The sequence below is a fragment of the Neopsephotus bourkii genome, unplaced genomic scaffold, assembly GCF_033783945.1.
Source record: "Neopsephotus bourkii isolate Nb327-2 ecotype Australia unplaced genomic scaffold, CSIRO-AGI_Nbou_v1 NB_1655, whole genome shotgun sequence".
NCBI lineage: Eukaryota > Metazoa > Chordata > Aves > Psittaciformes > Psittacidae > Neopsephotus > Neopsephotus bourkii.
Window position 1 is genome coordinate 4,001,125 of NW_026902129.1, and position 17,743 is coordinate 4,018,867.

Sequence of the window (17,743 nt, forward strand, 5' to 3'; positions counted from 1 at the left end):
CAGCATGTGAGTAGAGCCTGAGCAGAAAGCTCTTTAATGACAGGGAATTTAAAGGAAAACACTTGAGAGAAGTAAATGAATATTCTTTCCAGCAGGATGATTTCTTTGAAGACAAAAATCAAAATTATGCAGGGTTTTTTTTTTGCTTCAAAAGAATCACTTTGAAGGTAAAATATACCTACCCAAAGCAATTAGGATGAGAAAAAGAAAGACAGAGAAAAAGAATACTCCAAGGGCCAAGTATGCAAAACTGAAAGAGCTAGTCAGTCAAGGTATAATCATCCATTTCCTCTGAATTATATTTGTTTAATACGAACATAAAGATCTGCAGAAGAGATGAATGAGTTACAGGAGGAGGTAAAATGAAAGCTCTAAAATGTTGTTCGTCAGAAAGCATCACCATTATCAGATATTAGAACTACTTGCTGTAAGTCAATCACATTTCTGTTTGAACTCAACATTAAGTTGTGCATGGCTCTGTTAGCAAATACTAGGAGAAGAGAAACAGAAGATTACTGAAGGAATACTACTACAACAGTTACTAGTGCCTGACAGACTCCAGTCTACGTTTTATCGGGAGTAGAACTCAGCCATCAAACTTCTCACAAGTGACAAAGCAAAAGATATTAACTTTTACTTTAAGACTACAGTCTTCCTCTCCAACTCTGCTCTTTACTCTGAAGGACACGAAGAAACAGAGCTTTCCCTGGCCTCTGTCATACACTTGCCATGAGATGAAACACAAAATACGTGTCAGATTCTGCTGCATGAACAAAACTGTTCATACATTTGTAAGTTCTACCAATTACCTGTCTCATGCCTTTGCCCTGAAAGTCAGCTTTATTCATTTATTTTCTTTTATTAAGCAATTTATTTATGAATTCCTGCTCCAAACAACTGAAAATCCTAAAGGCATGCAAAAGATCCTTAGTACCCTCAGATCACACAGTGTTCCATGGCTCCGCTACAAAAATGAGAAAGGACTTCAGTGCAGTATTTAGCATCACAAGCCCAACTCAACACTTCTGGGGCAGAAACCTAGGAGAATTTGTAATTTAAAGGGCATTACAGAAAACAAGAACATATTCTCCTTTCAGTCATGCTTCCTCACCCAGCATATACATTTATAGATAACATCTGCACTTGCCTTTAGTCATGCACAGTGCCCTGATGCTTATTTAGAAACAATTCAAAAAGAAAAGTAGACTTCCTAGTTTATTACCCATCTCAGTTGACAAAGCAGAATTCCTCTAGGGCCTCACAAGAAGAATGAAGAGGATATACTCTGTTTCAGCCTTAGGTAAGAGCCATCGCATGCTCCTCTAGTCAACCCTTGCTAAGGGCACAGAAAGTTTTTGCTGAGGCTGCATCAAAGGCCTAGTTCTGATGGATGTATAAAATAAGACAGTCCTAGAGCAGAGGTTTCAAGCAGAAAAAAGACCAGTGGGCTTAGGGAAAAAAGGTATCTGAGGCTATCTGTGTGCTTTTAGAAAGTGTGGCTGGGAATAAAAGTTAATGTGGAGAAAATATTATACTGCCTGCCACAGTTTGTTAAAGTATCAAGCACAGAGCAGGCAGCTGCTTCAGTAAGTGCTCCTCCATATGTTACTTTCATTGAGATGACTTCAATAGCTTCAAGTTTACTGTTAACATACCTGTCCTGGCTTCCTTCTGTGATGTGATAGAGACGATTGGCACCTCCATCAGCACAAGCTCTCAGTGCAGCTGCAAGTGAAGAAATAGAGCATCAATGCATTGGCATTATAAACAAACACAACCAGTTACTCCATTACTGACATTTCTGTGTAATCTCAATTGTTCACTGCAGCATAGGGAAAAAAGTTGAAATCTCACATGGCTTTTATCTTCCTATACTTGACTGCTTCCCTTGTTTCTCTAAATAGACATTTGAGATGATTTTATCTGACTAGTCTAATCTTCATCTGACTATGCCATTGTACTGCACAAACAGCTTATTTCTATCTATCTTAACCTACTCCCCATCAGCTTAACCACATGGGGGCAAGTATTCAAAACCTGGAAAGGGCCCATCCTCCATGGATGGGTATGTGCTTCTCTGAACAGGTAGGAATTGAAACCTAGCAATCTGCTCACCGATGACCTGCATGAAAACTGGGGCAAAAAAATTAGTTAGGTATGACAATACCCGTTTTCTCTCTTTTCTTCCCCTCCTATGACACACAAATGAACACTCTGCTACATTCAAGGCCAGGATGAATGTGGTTCTGGACAACCTGATCTAGTTGAAGATGGACCTGCTCATTGCAGTCCAAAGTCATCTTGGACTAGATGACCTTTGCAGGTCCCTTCCAACCCAAACTATTCTACAATTCTATGACAACGGCTCCTATGCTGTTCCACAGACTGTTTGAATCATCTCATATAAAGCAGGTGGGTTAGGTCTTGGCTTTAAATCTTGACCTATGCTGGTACAAAAGGAACAAAACCACAATAATTTTCCATGCTTCCACATAACCTGCAGACCACAAAGGGTACGTGCCAATTGATTTTAAACAAGCACAGTTTATCTGCAATCCCTTTGTTTGCATAGACTTAAGTCAGAGAAAAGAGAGAAGCTGAATAATATTACAAAATCAGGCATAACTTGGTATATTTTATTCATAAGCATCCCTATAAATCACTAGATAACTAAATACACAGTTCTTTCATGAGACTTTATTAAAGATGATAAGCTGTTAAAGATTGAAAATGACCATCTTGTCTTAGCAGCCTTTATCAGTTTTGCTCTGAGATGCACAAGTTAGATAAGCACAGCACAAAAGATAAAAGAAGCTGTAGCTTCTATACTACAGCAGGATGTTCTTTCCAGGTCTGCAGGCAAAGACTGACCAACTGGTATACCCAAGAGGGCTGGAAATCAGAGGATCGGAAGGAAGGAGAAGAAAAAGAGGAAAGACAAAGAAAGGAACAGCCTACCCAAGTACTGGGGAAAAAAAGGTACAAAAACTCAGGTCAGGCACTTCCTGCTGCTGAGAATCCAATTTTCAGCTAAAGCTGCTTTGCTCTGGTGTTTATTTCTCAGTTACAATGACCTCTCAGCAGTGATACAAACCTACAGTTTTCCTTTTGGCACTCATTAGGAGGACAGTCACTTATGTCCCTAGCTTAGCCAGCCCATGCAAACTGGGACAACAAAGTTTGTCTCTACACCTGCTCCCATCTTTGAGCTGTTCTTTCTTACTTAGCTGCCAAACTCCCACAACAGGGGAAGTTCCGTGTGTGTATATCCACCATGCAGTACCATGTGACCTCGGATGAGGCTTTTTGGACAAAAGGACAGCACAAAAGATACCAGTTCATCACAGGTAGCTTTGGGTACAGCAGCTTTTTTCCTGCAGGCAGCAAGGATGTGCAGGGCAGGAGAACAAGCACTGCACTCCTCCGTATCTCTTCTAGCACTGCTCCTGTGACGCCTGCTCTCTTCATAGTATCACAACTACACACTATGGCAATCAGAGTCTTGGGCAGACCATGTTCTTCTCTGTCTCCTTGTCTTACTTCACCCAGTCTTTCAGCCACCCTCCAAACCCATATTAACAACCCAAGGTCAAGCAGATTTGGTCCTGACAAATTCCACTAAGTGGGACCATTTCTAAATTATGGTAGCTGGGCAGCCACTTACAATGGTTAATCACTGTGCTGGGCTCTTGCCAGGTTCCTCATCCATCCTGATGAATGTAAACATCACAAGACAAGAACAACAACCCTTTTTATCCAATCTGTTTGATTGGAAGCTTTTAACTTCTCCTCTCACTTGACGTTGCAGTTGAAACTGGATTAACGTGATTTCTTTCACCTTAAACTGGATTAATGTAATTCCTTTCACCTTGGCATATTTGTTAAATTCTCTCAGGGAGTTCAGGTCACACAGAATTTAGCAATAGCTTATTGCAAGAAGAGTATATAATACCTGTCCTTAAATTAGCTGCCATGTCCATCAGTTCATTTAGCAGATATAAGGCATCTAAGTAAAGCCTAGGACTTAAGCAGTTACAGAATCTCTTCTCTCTCCTTGAGCTACAAAAGCAATTAACCAATGGAGGCACTCATAGTCAAAACTGTAAGAATCATAGAATCACAGAATAGTTAGGGTTGGAAAGGACCTTAAGATCATCAAGTTCCAACCCCCCTGCCATGGGCAGGGACACCTTGCTCTAAACGATGTCACCCAAGGCCTCGTCCAACCTGGCCTTGAACACCACCAGGGATGGAGCATTCACAACCTCCCTGGGCAACCTATTCCAGTGCCTCACCACCACAGAAAAATTATTTGCTAACGTTGGGTACGGAACCTTCCCAAAGGATGCTTCCCAAGCAAAGACAGCCCTGGTTTCTTCCTTCCTGGAACAGTGATTTTTACATCTGTTCTCCCCCACTTTAAGCAAGTGGCTTATAACTTCTGAGAAAACAAAAAGAAGGGATGAAATACAGAGAAAGGGAGATGAAAGAGGCTATTACCTGTCTTACTTTAAGACAACCAGAGTTTTAACTATTGTAAATTATCTCAATGGACTTACCACAAGTGAAGCCTGGCCTAAGATCTCTTCACCTGATCTTGTTTTAAAACAACATCACCAAAACCCCCCAAATGCTACAAAACAAGTCAGTCTTCCATCAGTCTGGTTCATGTAAAACCACTGAGACTCTCCCAAAGACCTGAAGCTGCCTAAGTAACAGGTCTATCACACTTGTACACATGGATATGGGGCTGCTATTTGGTATCTCAAATCACAATAGTTGCCTTACATGACTTCAATTTAAAGCTGTCCCCCACACATTATCATAGATAGGAATAAATAATCATAATAAAATAATTAAACTTCAGCAGCATTGGAAAGTTATTTAGAGAAAATATTTATGAGGTACTGATCCTTTACCAGCAAGTTAATAACTTACACTGCAATGAACCAAAGCCCCTGGTGCTCTAAGTAACTAGCAGGTAATTAACTGATTGGCTGCAGGCCAGTAAATCATATTATTTCTACATCTATAAAGCAAGCCTTGCTTGATAAGAAGTAATGATATGTATTAGGTGGAAGAACATGTATCCTTATTATCTGGAAGTGTTTAAGGAGACAGTCAGCAATTCCACGTGTACAATTCGGATAGAAAACTCTCTATGAAAAGATAATAGGAACTGATTTTATACAGTGCCTTTTATATTAGAGGCAAAATTGCTTTACAAACAACAATTTGGCCAAGATGCACCATAGCAACTGTGTAGGCAAACCTAGAAGTCTCTAGGCAATGGCTCACACAAAACCTCATTACTGATTTCAGCAGAAACTGAAGGTCCTGAACAAGATGAGGGCTTTGTTTTGCTTGGCACTGTGAAAACACAGACACTTTCTTCCAAGAAGGTTACAATTTAAACATACATGAAAAAGAAAAACCGAATGAAAAGGTGGAAAGTGACACAGAGGGACAAAGTGCTTAGGGTCAAGCATGGGTCTAAGGGAAGTTATCTTCCAAAGACAAGTTATCTGACCAAAATGGATGGTACGGCTTGTAGAGGGAAGAATAACTTAAGTGGTCAGCCAGAATACATTATATCTTGCACACACCTTCTCTTCTGACCCAAAGATATCATCCCATTATTGGACACCCCTTGATTTTGCCATATATGCTGCACATGGAAGTAATCTCTAGCTTATGTATGTTAGGAAGAGCTAGGTCAGTAAAGACATTCTCTAAAGGCCTTTAGTCTATCCTGCCTCTGTGAACTGAGCCAGACTAGGAAATGGTCACCCAGGCAGATCACTGAGCTCTGATGGGTCAAGGAGGACCAACACCTACAGCAAAGATGCTGTGATATGCAATAGGGAGCAGTAGTTTTCCAGCCAGCACAACTGGAAGCAGAGAAGACTCGTGCCCTTGGCCACCCTGCTCAGCTGGAGAGCCCCAAGGTACCATGCCATGCTTTTGTTATTAGAAGACACAGCACTAAGAACAGTGGAGTGCAAGAGCACTGCAGCATCAGCTCAGTGTGTGAATCTGCTCTCCTTGGCATTACAAGAAATCACAGCCTTTCCAACCCGACTACTCTGTGCTAAAACTCCACTCCTCAGAAATAGCCCACTCTGTCAAATTACCACCTTTTCTATCTGTCAAATTCCTTTCTGATACAACTCAATGTCATTCAGTGAACTAGGGAATGGAGATGCAACCAGAAAATCCACTGTTTCATTGTTATGCTTGGTGGGAGAGTACAGAAGGGGAACTCAATGCCACTGCCAATTGCTACCCAAGTTACAGGGAGTAGCATACGTTCAGTCCAGTAGTGTTTGAGATTACAGCAAGGGTAAATACCCTTAAGCTCTAGCTATGCTGAGGAAGAGTTACATTGAGAGCATATTATCAGTCCTTGATATCTCTGAAAAGAGTTTCTTACAGGCAGTGTGAATGAAGCAACCAAGGTCTTTCTGAGTAATTATGTCCTTCGTTTTATATGGTGTCTCTTCTGTTAGGAACCAGTGAACTATTTCCCTTTAGTGACTTAGCTTGAGAGAGCAATTTTAGGACCCATCATTAGTGATTATGGTTTTACAAAAATTATTCTAACAAAACAAAAATTATGGAAACAATTTGTATTATATTTGTACTTTCTTGTTTGGTAAATATAAATACTTCCTGTCACTGTGAGACAGCATATAAAAGAAGTATCAAACACAAAAAGGAAGGTCGTTGCTCTGAGATAACAAGACCTGAAGCTTTTTGCAGAAGAGAAGCACGTATTTTGTCACACCATGAATAGTCCTGCAAGTTCAGGTGGGGGAAAAGACTCTCAGAACAGATGCAATTCTTGCAGACTAAGATGAGAGCATACAAAGGAAATATATTTATAGACAGTACCAATACCTGGGGAACAAAAGCATAACTTTATTATTCCTATTCGATTATTTCTTGCAATTAGCATTTAACTTTTTTCCACACACATCCTGAAATGAATCCATGGTTTTGCCTAAATTCAAATTTATGACATCTACCCCTAAACTTCCTTACTATATCCCCTCTGTTCCTTTTCTAATTTTACCCAACTTCTTCTAGGTATGCAATCTGCTTCCCTCACTCCCTTATTGATTCAGTAACCGGGTAACAATAATTAACCTGCCAGCATAATGTACACATAAGAGAACCCTGCCTAATTAATGACTTGGAGAGCTGGTAGTAATGTATATGTGATAACGTATGGCAGATCCACAGAGAATTGCTTGGTTTGCTTGATACGTTTGGCTAACTTATTTTTGTCTCAGCATTACTAAAACATATCAGTTGTCAGCATCAAAATGCAGAATCTGTATTTCACAGAATCACAGAATATTTTATGTGCTTTCGCTTTTCCTCCTTTGTCCTGCAAAACCTGCAGAAGCATATTTAACAAATCCATGGCTTTGTATGGCTGTAGGTTGCTAGCTAGGGGATCTATTTGCTTCCCAGTCTATTCCCTCCCACCCATGTGTTTGCACCTGTGTCATCAGGACTGTATGCAACCGCTATTGTATACCATGTACAGCACACCGCAGACATCTCTCTTCTGGTCATCTGCAGCTCTGTTTAGCAATTCACCTGTCAGTCCATCATAGTTTTCTGCTTTGGAGTTGGACACTGGTCTTGCTAAGGGGCTTCTGACCTATTTAAAATAGGTCTATCCTTAATTAATTATCAGTCTAAAATGGAAAGGCTTAGCTCCTGTCACTGGCATTTTAAATCTGCAGCAGTGCACAGGGCTTTAAACCAGAACAACAAAGAATGTCACCTGCTCTTAGGATATGCTGTGGTTCCAAGTGGAAAGGAAGAGACCTGCAGGTGCTTTCTAAGCTGCTGCTATAGTTACACATTCATGCGGCCACGAACATTAGCAAGAGCAGTCAGCCTTCTGCAGCAGTCCTCAGCACTTTCTAGGATTGAGCCTATTCTTAGGAATTTCACCCCCAAATCCTCCTTTTTGGCTCTTTATTTCTGTCATTGGCGATTCACAATTTTTCATGCATACTTCCAGCCAAGGAACAAGTTTTAATTTTACAAATGCTGTGAAGAAAACAACAGTTGCTCTTCTTAAATTGTCTGTGTACCCAAGAAAGGCTCATAAGCTGCAATACCTCATACCTGACTTCTATGCCATCTGTATCACACAAAGAACATAGAAGCCTAGTAGTCCTCAAGTAGATGGTTCACTAATGCTGGAGCTGGCAGCCTGCTTCCATACGGACTGGATTATGGATCTCAGATTAAAAATCAGTTTACATCTAGTAAGGTAATTATATGTTTCCTACAAAACTGCTGCTCTTCTTTAATCACTCTGCTTTGAGCTGTAAGTATCATAGAGATCTCAGCTAAGCAGAGCAGGACTCATTAAGCAATTAAATATGAGAATACAACAAAAGAACCAATGTGCTGATGAATTAGGAAACGCTATTCTTTTCTCAGTGCATTGATTCAGTATTGAGCAAAAGCCACACAGAGAACATCTCTCTAAAGAGTTCGCACAGGAACGAAACACAGGGAAAATGAAACCATTTCTCCATAGACAGAAACTTCCCCTGAATTTTAGCCAAAAGCTAAGTTACACAATCACCAAAACTCTCTAAGCATTGGAACAGGTTGCCCAGAGAGACTGTGGAGTCTCCTTCCCTGATGATATTCAAGAGCTGTCTGGACACAATCCTGAGTAATGTGCTTTAGGTGACCCTCCTTAAACAGGGAGGTTGGACCAGATGACCTCTAGTAGTCTCTTTCAACCTCAACCATTCTGTGTTCCTGTGGAAACTATACCTTACTTTAAAAAAACAGTTTAAATCTTAATGTCCACTTGGGGGGGGTGATGGAAGAAGAGATCGACCCTTTTAGAAACAAACTCTTAAGTTCCAAAAACCAAGACCACAAGCAAAAAAATACCCCAGACTATCAGTAAATACAGTAGGAGTAAAGTGCTGTCAGACAGTCAGAGACAGAGGCAGGAGGGCAACTGTGTTCTCACTAGACTGAGCTTCTAAACTGTCTTCAGGTACAGTTCCACGCAGAGTTCGTTACAGTGATTCATATTCAAGGCTGCTTGGTTTGGAGTTATCTCTTGTCAGGTGTTAGATTTAATATTCCTACAACCCTCACTTAGGATATGATTTTCTTGCCTCTTTCCTGTCATTCTTCTCCCATTCTGTCAAACCCAGGAGCTCTGGTACTCACTGTGATGCCTTATGGCCAGGCTCCGCAAGCAGGAGCAGCACCATGCTGAGTGAAAACCAGGAGGAAAGAGCCCAAACATCAAAGAAAAAGTACCTGCTGCCATCATTTCGACTAAAATCTAGGTGACCTTTTCCTGACAAGGCTATGTGGCTTCATGCCACTGGGGGAAGAATCAGGAAGAAGTTCATTCTTCTCATTTCCTGCTCTTTTTGGTTTTGTGCTCTCTGGAAAATGACAGCTAAAGCAATAGTGTAACATTTAACCAGCTTTTCTTTTTGCTCTGGGCACACATTTGCTATTACCAGGTAACAGTAAAAATATGTGATATGGGGGCACCCCCCAAAAAAAAAAAGAAGAAAAAAAGTGGAAAACAGCACTAAAGTGCATAATGTTAATCCTGAATTCTTCCTGATAAACTGCTTGTTTTGAATGTCTTTAAAGAATAATTGGTCAAAGATCCTCACAAATCAAATCAGCTGCTATAACACAGGCAGCTACCTGTGTTAGCTGCCTGTGCCTCAAGTCTTGTCTTTTCCACAGTGAGAAGGAACCCAAGCTCTCTACACTCATACATTTGCACTGTATTGGCATCTGGTCTCTGACAACACGAATTTCCTGGAGATCCACAAGCCCTTCCCATGGTGCTATGAGCCAGCCCTGGAGCCAGGTCGGATCCTGGTTTCCATACTGACAAACCCTGGAGCTTGTTCTGGACTGTGGCTCTTCCCCAGAGGATGCAATTAGTTACTAAAACCTCTCACTCAAACATTGCCTATGGAAAGCCCAATTGTTGATGCTGAGCTGAGTCTCAAAGATCAAACCCCTACAGACAACATGCCGGCTATTCTTCATCATATGGCGCATCAAGTTGCCTTTCAAATACCATCTTCTTTCATTGCTTTCTAGGTACAGTGTGCATCACTAACCAAACTTCACTATATCTTGTCTACCAGTGTCCTACACTTCAAACAAACACATACATCAAAATATAATTGAAGGTAAAGTAACTGAAAGAGTGTGCAACCAGCTCTTCTCTGCATCCATTACCTGATTATGTGAAATGGAGAAGCTTCACCACCAGTTTTATTTCTGAAGTTTTAAAATTACATTGTTTAATAATTCAACGTAACGTGCACAGACTTCAAGCTTTGAATGTAACTTCTTATGTCTTCATAGTTTCTATTGCTGCAACACTGAATTCAGACACAAGCAAGACAAAAAGGTGCAAACATGATGGAATCCCCCAGCTGCCTGCAATTTTAATTGCCACTCAGCATTGTCATTGGACAAACTTTAGTAGCACGCTGACTCTATTGCTATACAGAAAAAAATGACAAAAACCACCCCAACACCCTTATTAGCATGAAAACACACACATTTGCACAAAGGCTCAGAGTATAAAGCTAAGCTCTTATTTTGACCTGGTATTGCTGATTCAATACTCAGCAGCAGCCTCTCTGCCATCACCGCTCCCTACCCTACAGTGAGCAAGATGTGGGTCAGGCAAGGAAGCAATATTCAGAAAAGGGTGGTCTGCTGTGCCAAAATAGCAAATAAGGAGAAAGTCTCCTGCTGCTACTGGCCACCAGCAAGACTATACTCCCAATACTATAGAGCCCAAGTCAGTGCTTTTGCCTCTTCTGCTTCCACCTAACAACATGGATTAATAATTCAAGCCAACCTGCAAGTGTAAAGCAATAAGCATGGTAAGTTCATATACATGTCCGTGATTAAATATTTTCAGCTAACACATTTATGTTTCAGATTTTGTTTGCCTAAATTGGATTTGCAGTAGCCTTGCAACTCATCAGAAAATTAATCACACCCTTACTTCCAATAGCACCAAATAGATTAACTCTCATGCTACTAAAACACATACCGTTCCTTAGCTGCCTGGAATAGATTTCCACACAAGCGTTTTATATCATAGTCTAACAAAAACTTTTATGCATCAAGGAAATTCCAGATCTCATAAAAGTCAGAAGCTCCAATTTCATTGAAAGACAACTAGAATGGCACAATGCATAAACACATGAACCAATCAAACTTGCATCAACACCTTCTTAAGAAATTATTTGAGCTATTCAAGAGAATAATGTTGATCTGAAAGTTGTTTGGGAATACCTACCAAAAATAGGGGCAAACAAGAAACCAGAGAAGAAAAGGCTGAGATGGTAAATACAATTTAATCATAGAACCATAGAATAGTTAGGGTTGGAAAGGTCCTTAAGATCATTCAGTTGCAACCCCCCTGCCACGGACAGGGACACCTCCCACTAACCCATGTCACCCAATTTCCTAATGCATGTGGAACTGCTCTTTAATGTCTTGATAATATACAGATGCTCCAAAGTTCATGCTACGTACTCTTGTGTATAGATCATTGCCGCTGCTCTTAACAGATAAACTGTTCAATAGATTTTAAAGCAAACAATATTAATAGCAAACTGTTAAACACAGCGTCAGGGGAAATGGTCTAAAGAAAGTATTTCATATTTCATCTGAACATAAGAAAAAAGCTTGATGGGGCATTCTTTAAAGGCACCGTAAGGCAATTTGAGAAATGGGTGCATCTTCTGAAACTAGCCCAAGTTAAGTGAATACCTTAAAACACTGAAATTACACCACTATCTTGGAATTGCTTGTCTAGAACACTGGGAGCAGGTAAAATCAATACTTCATTTACGACCCTTTGTATCTGACTGACCCCCATATCTTTCCCACTCTTTTTACTCTCAGATTTGGGCAGTGGTAACTTACAGTGGAAGTTTCCTCAAGAAACTGGAAATGCAAAATTTGCTAGAAGCAGATGTGGCCTTACCTGCTTCATTTCATATTGCTAAGAATGAACCTGAAAGCAGTTTTGATAGTACAAGTGTACTGCTCCTTTACAAGAGTTTTAGCTACCTACATCAAGACTAATCTTGATCCCCAAAATCTTCCTACACAAAGTAAATCCGAAATTGAAATAATATTCTTGCTAGGCACTTTCCTTTTGCTGAATCATCCAATGGTCACGAAGGAAGGTCAGCTAGTATAAGCCATCATACAGACATAAAAGATCAGATATATGGTATAATTTTGTCAAACATGTTTCCTTTATTATTCATATTGGAAAAAAGAGTAGGTAAAAAACCATAAGGAAGGACAAAATACATTATTTGCATTCCTTAAATAACATAGAAGGTGTGAATTAACATTTTCAAAAGAATCACCAGAAACAATAATTTTGGAAAGCTGTTACCTATCTTGATGAAATGATACGTTAAACCATCCCAAGACACAGAGGAAGCTTATACGGATGGCCAGAATCACCACCAAACCAGACTAGAAATGTAATTCTGCATGCAAAATGGGATTTCTCATCTGAATTCTCTTACATAATGCAAATGCGAAGCCAATACTATTCTCCCTGAAAAAAACATGTAAAACAGCATCAGTATGCAGAGAGCCTGGTTACGAATGAAGATGGCATAGCAGTAGTTTCCCAGTGCATAAAAGAGATGAAGAAACAAGTGCAGTGATTTCAAAATCTCTCTTTAATGAGGCTATAAGAGAAACTTCAGATGAAATCTCCAAGTAAAAATATTTGTGGGAGGCAGTCCAGAGTTTACTGAACAAAACCCTGTGTATGCTCTCAAGGGGAATGAACTTCAGTGCGACAACCCTCCTCACAGCAAGGCTGCACACTGAATCAGAGGCTTCGCTTAAAATACACAGCCTGTGTATCATCCATGATGTGCCCATGGGAAAGAAAACGCCAGGCTGTATCAGTGTTCAAGGTGTCCCCTGTTCCTCTCTCTGAGATAAGAAAAAAACCCATCACCATCTGCCTCTTACTGTGAATTTGCACTGAAAATGTTATATTCTTAGGTTCTCCTGAGGATACACACTTATGCCATGGCTTTCCAGATGACAGTGCAGCTGAGGAATATAATGCCATTAGTTCACTGAAGTCCCAAGATGATCCATATCTAAGTCATCCCTATAATAGGAAAAGTAGGTGTAAAACCACAAGGTTTGTGTGCATGCTATGTGAGGACCCGATTCAAAGCCTACATGAGCTGACAGTTTTATGCAAAGCTAATGAGGACCTGAAAACCCAATGGATAGCATCAAAACACAAGACTGAAACTGTAAAATTGTCAATTTACTGCAGGTAAATCTAACCTTCCAATAACGAAGTCCATAATTTAATGCTATGCTTTGGGGAATATGAAGTTGGAGTATTAAATTATATAGAGACACCCGATTCCATGTAATATCAGTAGAACATCAGATGTCTCTCACCTGTTTGCTCTCCCCATGGAAGACACTTATGTGCTAAAACCTTAGTTTTGATGTTCTTCCACAAGAAGGTTTGATGGGAAAGGGAACTGAGAGAATGCCATTCAGCTGCTGGCCACAGCTAACCCATCTGAAGGTAGTTCATTTATAGATCTTCACGTTAAGCAGAAACAGTTCTTGTCCTCTGCCTCTGAAACAGCATCATGACAGTTCCCTAAGGTCTCCTAAAGGGAGAATGGTTTGAAGTGAACAGGAAAGTAGGGTCTCAGTGGAGACTTCAGCCCCCAGATTTGGGACTGCTTAGTGGTTTAGGAAAACCTGCAAGCTTCTAGGCTATTCAAAACTCTTTTTAGTAGCACATTTGTCCGTATCTAATTTTCAGTTACAAAGATGACCATTTTTATCAAAATGTGACAAAATTACTGCTTTCGGCCTTAAATTTCAATGTGTTACAAAGATAAATAGCCCTAAAAGGGCAAAATGAAAGAACTTTCTCCTCTCATTTTGGTACATATTTTTCTTTGAAGAAGAGAGGATTTAAAGTTTGAAGTTCAGAAATGAAATCACAGAAATCATGTAGGAATTGTTTTGTTTCAATTACCTCCCATCTAACTGTATTATATCCCCCTTCATAGTAATGCTAATATGGAAGCATTTTGCTATCCCCTGATCATAAGCCAAACCATTTAATCCTTATTGAACTAAAGTAATGACCTCTTCTTTGAGACCATTTTCTCCTTGTTAAAACCTATGCCCTGAATAAAGAGAACCTTCGATTTAGCACACCTCAGCTTATTCTCAAAGTCTGCTTTAAGAAAACATTCTGTCCTGGGTTCAAACAAGAGACAAACAAGCAAAACCCCAAGACACAGTGTTCTTCATATGGTAATACATTACATATTGTATCTGTTGCTCTTTGTTCTTCAGAATGGTTCAATGAAAAAAACCAGCCCAAAGAACTATACAGCAGCTGTGAATCTCACTATAGCAAGTGATCTTTTTCAATGTTGCTGCTTAATTGGAAATTATCACCCTTTGAAATTCTTCATAGAAACATGGCTTATGAGGATGGGAGAAAAAAATTATCCTAAGTATGTCTAATGTATCTTTATCTAAATGAGCCAAGTGTTGGCCAAAAAGACTATCAATACTCTATTTCATTTACAAACTCTGTCCATAATAAACACTTCATTATCAGCAACAGAAAATATGAGAAGACAGGATGTTCAAATGTGATCTGAGTCACTGCACCAATCCCATGCTACCCAATTTACTAAATGTGCTGCAGATTCCAGAGTAGTACACAACATTTTCATTTAAGCTAGTGTGTTCCTGCACCTGACCTGGCTTAAATTAGTATTCACAGAATCACAGAATGGTTTGGGTTGGAAGGGACCTTAAAGCTCATCCAGCTCCACCCTCCTGCCACAGGCAGGGACACCTTGCACCAGAGCAGGTTGCCCCAAGCCCCATCCAACCTGGCCTTGAACACTGCCAGGGATGGGGCAGCCACAGCTTCCCTGGGCACCCTGTGCCAGCGCCTCAGCACCCTCATAGGAAAGAATTTCTTACTGATGTGTAATCTAAATCTACACTCTTTGTACTTAAAGCCATTCCCTCTTTTTCTGTCACTACCTGCCTTGCAAGAAGTCTTTCTAAAACATGGTAAAATGTTGAAAAAAACCCACCCTCTTTTACTTTTTTAATCTGGATTCCACCTTCCTTGGAGCCTACGTGGTATCACCTAGTAGGCTTTGAAGCACAAGAATTACACAGAAGTCAGCCTTTTCACCTTGGCTCTTATCTTCCTGTTTTAAAAAAAAAGAGAGAACTCCTGTCTTTCTCAGATCCTCAGTTCTCTCTCCTTCTGTTCTGTTCAATTCTTCTTGACCAGGTCCTCTGCTACCTCCCCTTGTTCTGTGCAGCGGAATTCCCAGACCAGAGCCTTACGTGTTGAACATTAAAGGGAGTTAAAACAAAAAAAAAGAAAGAAAGATATCAAGCAACCTCACACATATCAAGCAACCTCACACACACACACACACACACACACACAAGTACATACTAGTGCATGTAAGGAAGGATTTTCCCTAATTCACCTGAAATATTTATTTCTTCACTACTTTTTACTAGCTTATTTCCAAATGTCTGTCTGGTCATGCATTGGCTGAGTTCACTGAGGTCCACTTCAAGCAGCCCCCTCCAGCAACATGTATTTAAAGCAGGATCCTCCCTCTTAGAAGGTATTGATAAAGGAAAACAAATTTCTCTTACTCTTAATTTGATAACAGATGACTACGCCCCTAAGGCAAGTAGCTGTCTTTCTGCAGTGTGAAACACCCAACACTGGAGGGCTGTTCTCCCTAGTAAGGAACAGGGATAGCAATGCCCTGATTTCACATATGACACCCACTGTCATGCCAACCTGGAAAGATCCCTCAATCTTTGCTTCATGAGATGCTGCATGGTTCACCTGTACCGTAAAGGCAACAAGCAGAGTTTTGCCAACAAAGATGTGCTGTTGCTGTGCTTGACCTGCATGAGGCTTCACCATCTGCTTGAAAACAGTCGCAGAGCTTCTAATAGATTTTGCAATTTAGAGGGTGTTCTTTGCTGAAAGAAGCAGTGATTTCTCTGTGAAAGACAAACAGATGATCAAACTGCCATCTGTATAAATTCAACTAAGGTTAAACAAAACCAAGAAAGAGCTAGAGGCCCTGGCACTTTCATCTATCTTGTCCACGGGTAAAACTGAGCATTATCAAGCCACAGTTCAACCTATCAATAGTCCCCTGGCAGAGAAAAAGAGTTTCAGAAATTGGGTTCAACAGCTGGCTTTCCCATCTCAGAAACATTTGATGTGGTTGCTCTTTTAGCAAACCAAAATCAATAGCTGTGAACAACACAAGTAGGTTAAAACTTTCCTTTATGTGATTAATTCTTCCTGTGGCCAACCCCACTCCTGCAGCTTTAAAAAATCTTACGTGGAGGGGCATAAATTGGTATTTGCTTTAAGCTTTTATATCCTGAGATGTTCCTGCATGCAGCTGGTTCTCACCCCTGAGCAGGTCTCCAGCTTCAGTGAAGCCACCTCTTGCTGAGCAGAGCTTTACTCCTCGAGTATTAGGATTCAAACCAGTTAACACTCTCTAAATACAAGGTGCCCCGAACAGTTTGAGCCCTAATGCTATCTATCTTTGCTCTCTCTTCACTGTCTTGATTCCCAATAGCTCTCTCTTTGCTATTTCATCTGTTCCAGTGTCCAGATGCACACATCATCTCATCAACTCATAGCAACACAGGTGCCCTCTGTCAGCCTTGCTCTTCCTCACACATGCACCAAAAAAATTCATCCCCTCTTCTTCACCTACTGTCTCTGTTCCCCCCCTCTACTGGTCCCCAGCCCCTCTGGCTCCTATTTCAAGGTCTCCTTCATGAACTGCACAATTACGTTACTTTACTTTGACTTTAGCAATTGTGAGAGCAAAGTAGAACACGTAACCAGAAGAGCATGGGCTTTCTGGGGTTTTGTACAAACACGTTTGGAAAACAAAGAGAAGAGGCCAGGTTCTCATAAAATAAGCAAGAATAAAATGGGAGCAGTCACGCAACTTCTACTGATACGCAACAACCCCATGCACTGTCTTGTCCCTCTAACAAGGATGAGACTGCCGAGCCAAGCCATTCCCATGCACCAGTTCCCCAAAAGCTCATGTATCACACCCCATGCAGGTTCAGGATGGAGGGAGCGTGGTCTGTGCCTAGGGAGCCGCAGAGACAGTACTGCTATTGCCCTCTTGGTCTGAAGGGTTCTCAAGCTCCTGGAGAGCAAGTAATCACACACTGCCTTATGCCTGGTGAGGAGATGCTGCCTTCTTCCAGCAGCAGACAAGTGAGAAGTGACCCCCTGCCATTACAAACCAAAAGGAAAGCCTTTGCAGGAGGAGGAGACACCCACGTGCCCTCAAAGAGGAATCCATCTGCTTTTGAGAGTAAAGGATGAGAACAGGCAGGAAACTGAATTGTATCTCTTCTTAACAGGCATGAGTGGTGCATTCCTTCACACACAGTGAAAACAACAAGCAGCGTTTAAAGGAACATTTACTTCCTGACACAGCTTAATTCACTGGGGTATTCCCAGTCCCTCTTCCTCTAAAGAGGAATGATACCACCCATTCAACAATAAAATGATGCAGTATGCATCTGGAAAAAATAAAACTAAAAAACCAAA

At 40.7% G+C, this 17,743-nt stretch overlaps 1 protein-coding gene across 9 annotated transcripts in view; it reads right to left on the reverse strand.

Annotated features, from left to right (window-relative positions):
- Positions 1 to 17,743, reverse strand: part of TPK1 (thiamin pyrophosphokinase 1) — a 286,829-nt gene that overhangs the window by 167,532 nt on the left and 101,554 nt on the right. For all 9 annotated transcript variants that reach the window (XR_009728727.1, XR_009728726.1, XM_061375019.1 and 6 more), the window contains one exon: positions 1,656 to 1,725. Coding sequence is in view for 5 of the 9 variants with exons in the window: in XM_061375015.1 (XP_061230999.1) it covers positions 1,656 to 1,725 (70 nt within the window). In the remaining 4 variants the exon portion in view is untranslated. The remainder of the gene's footprint in view (positions 1 to 1,655; positions 1,726 to 17,743) is intronic.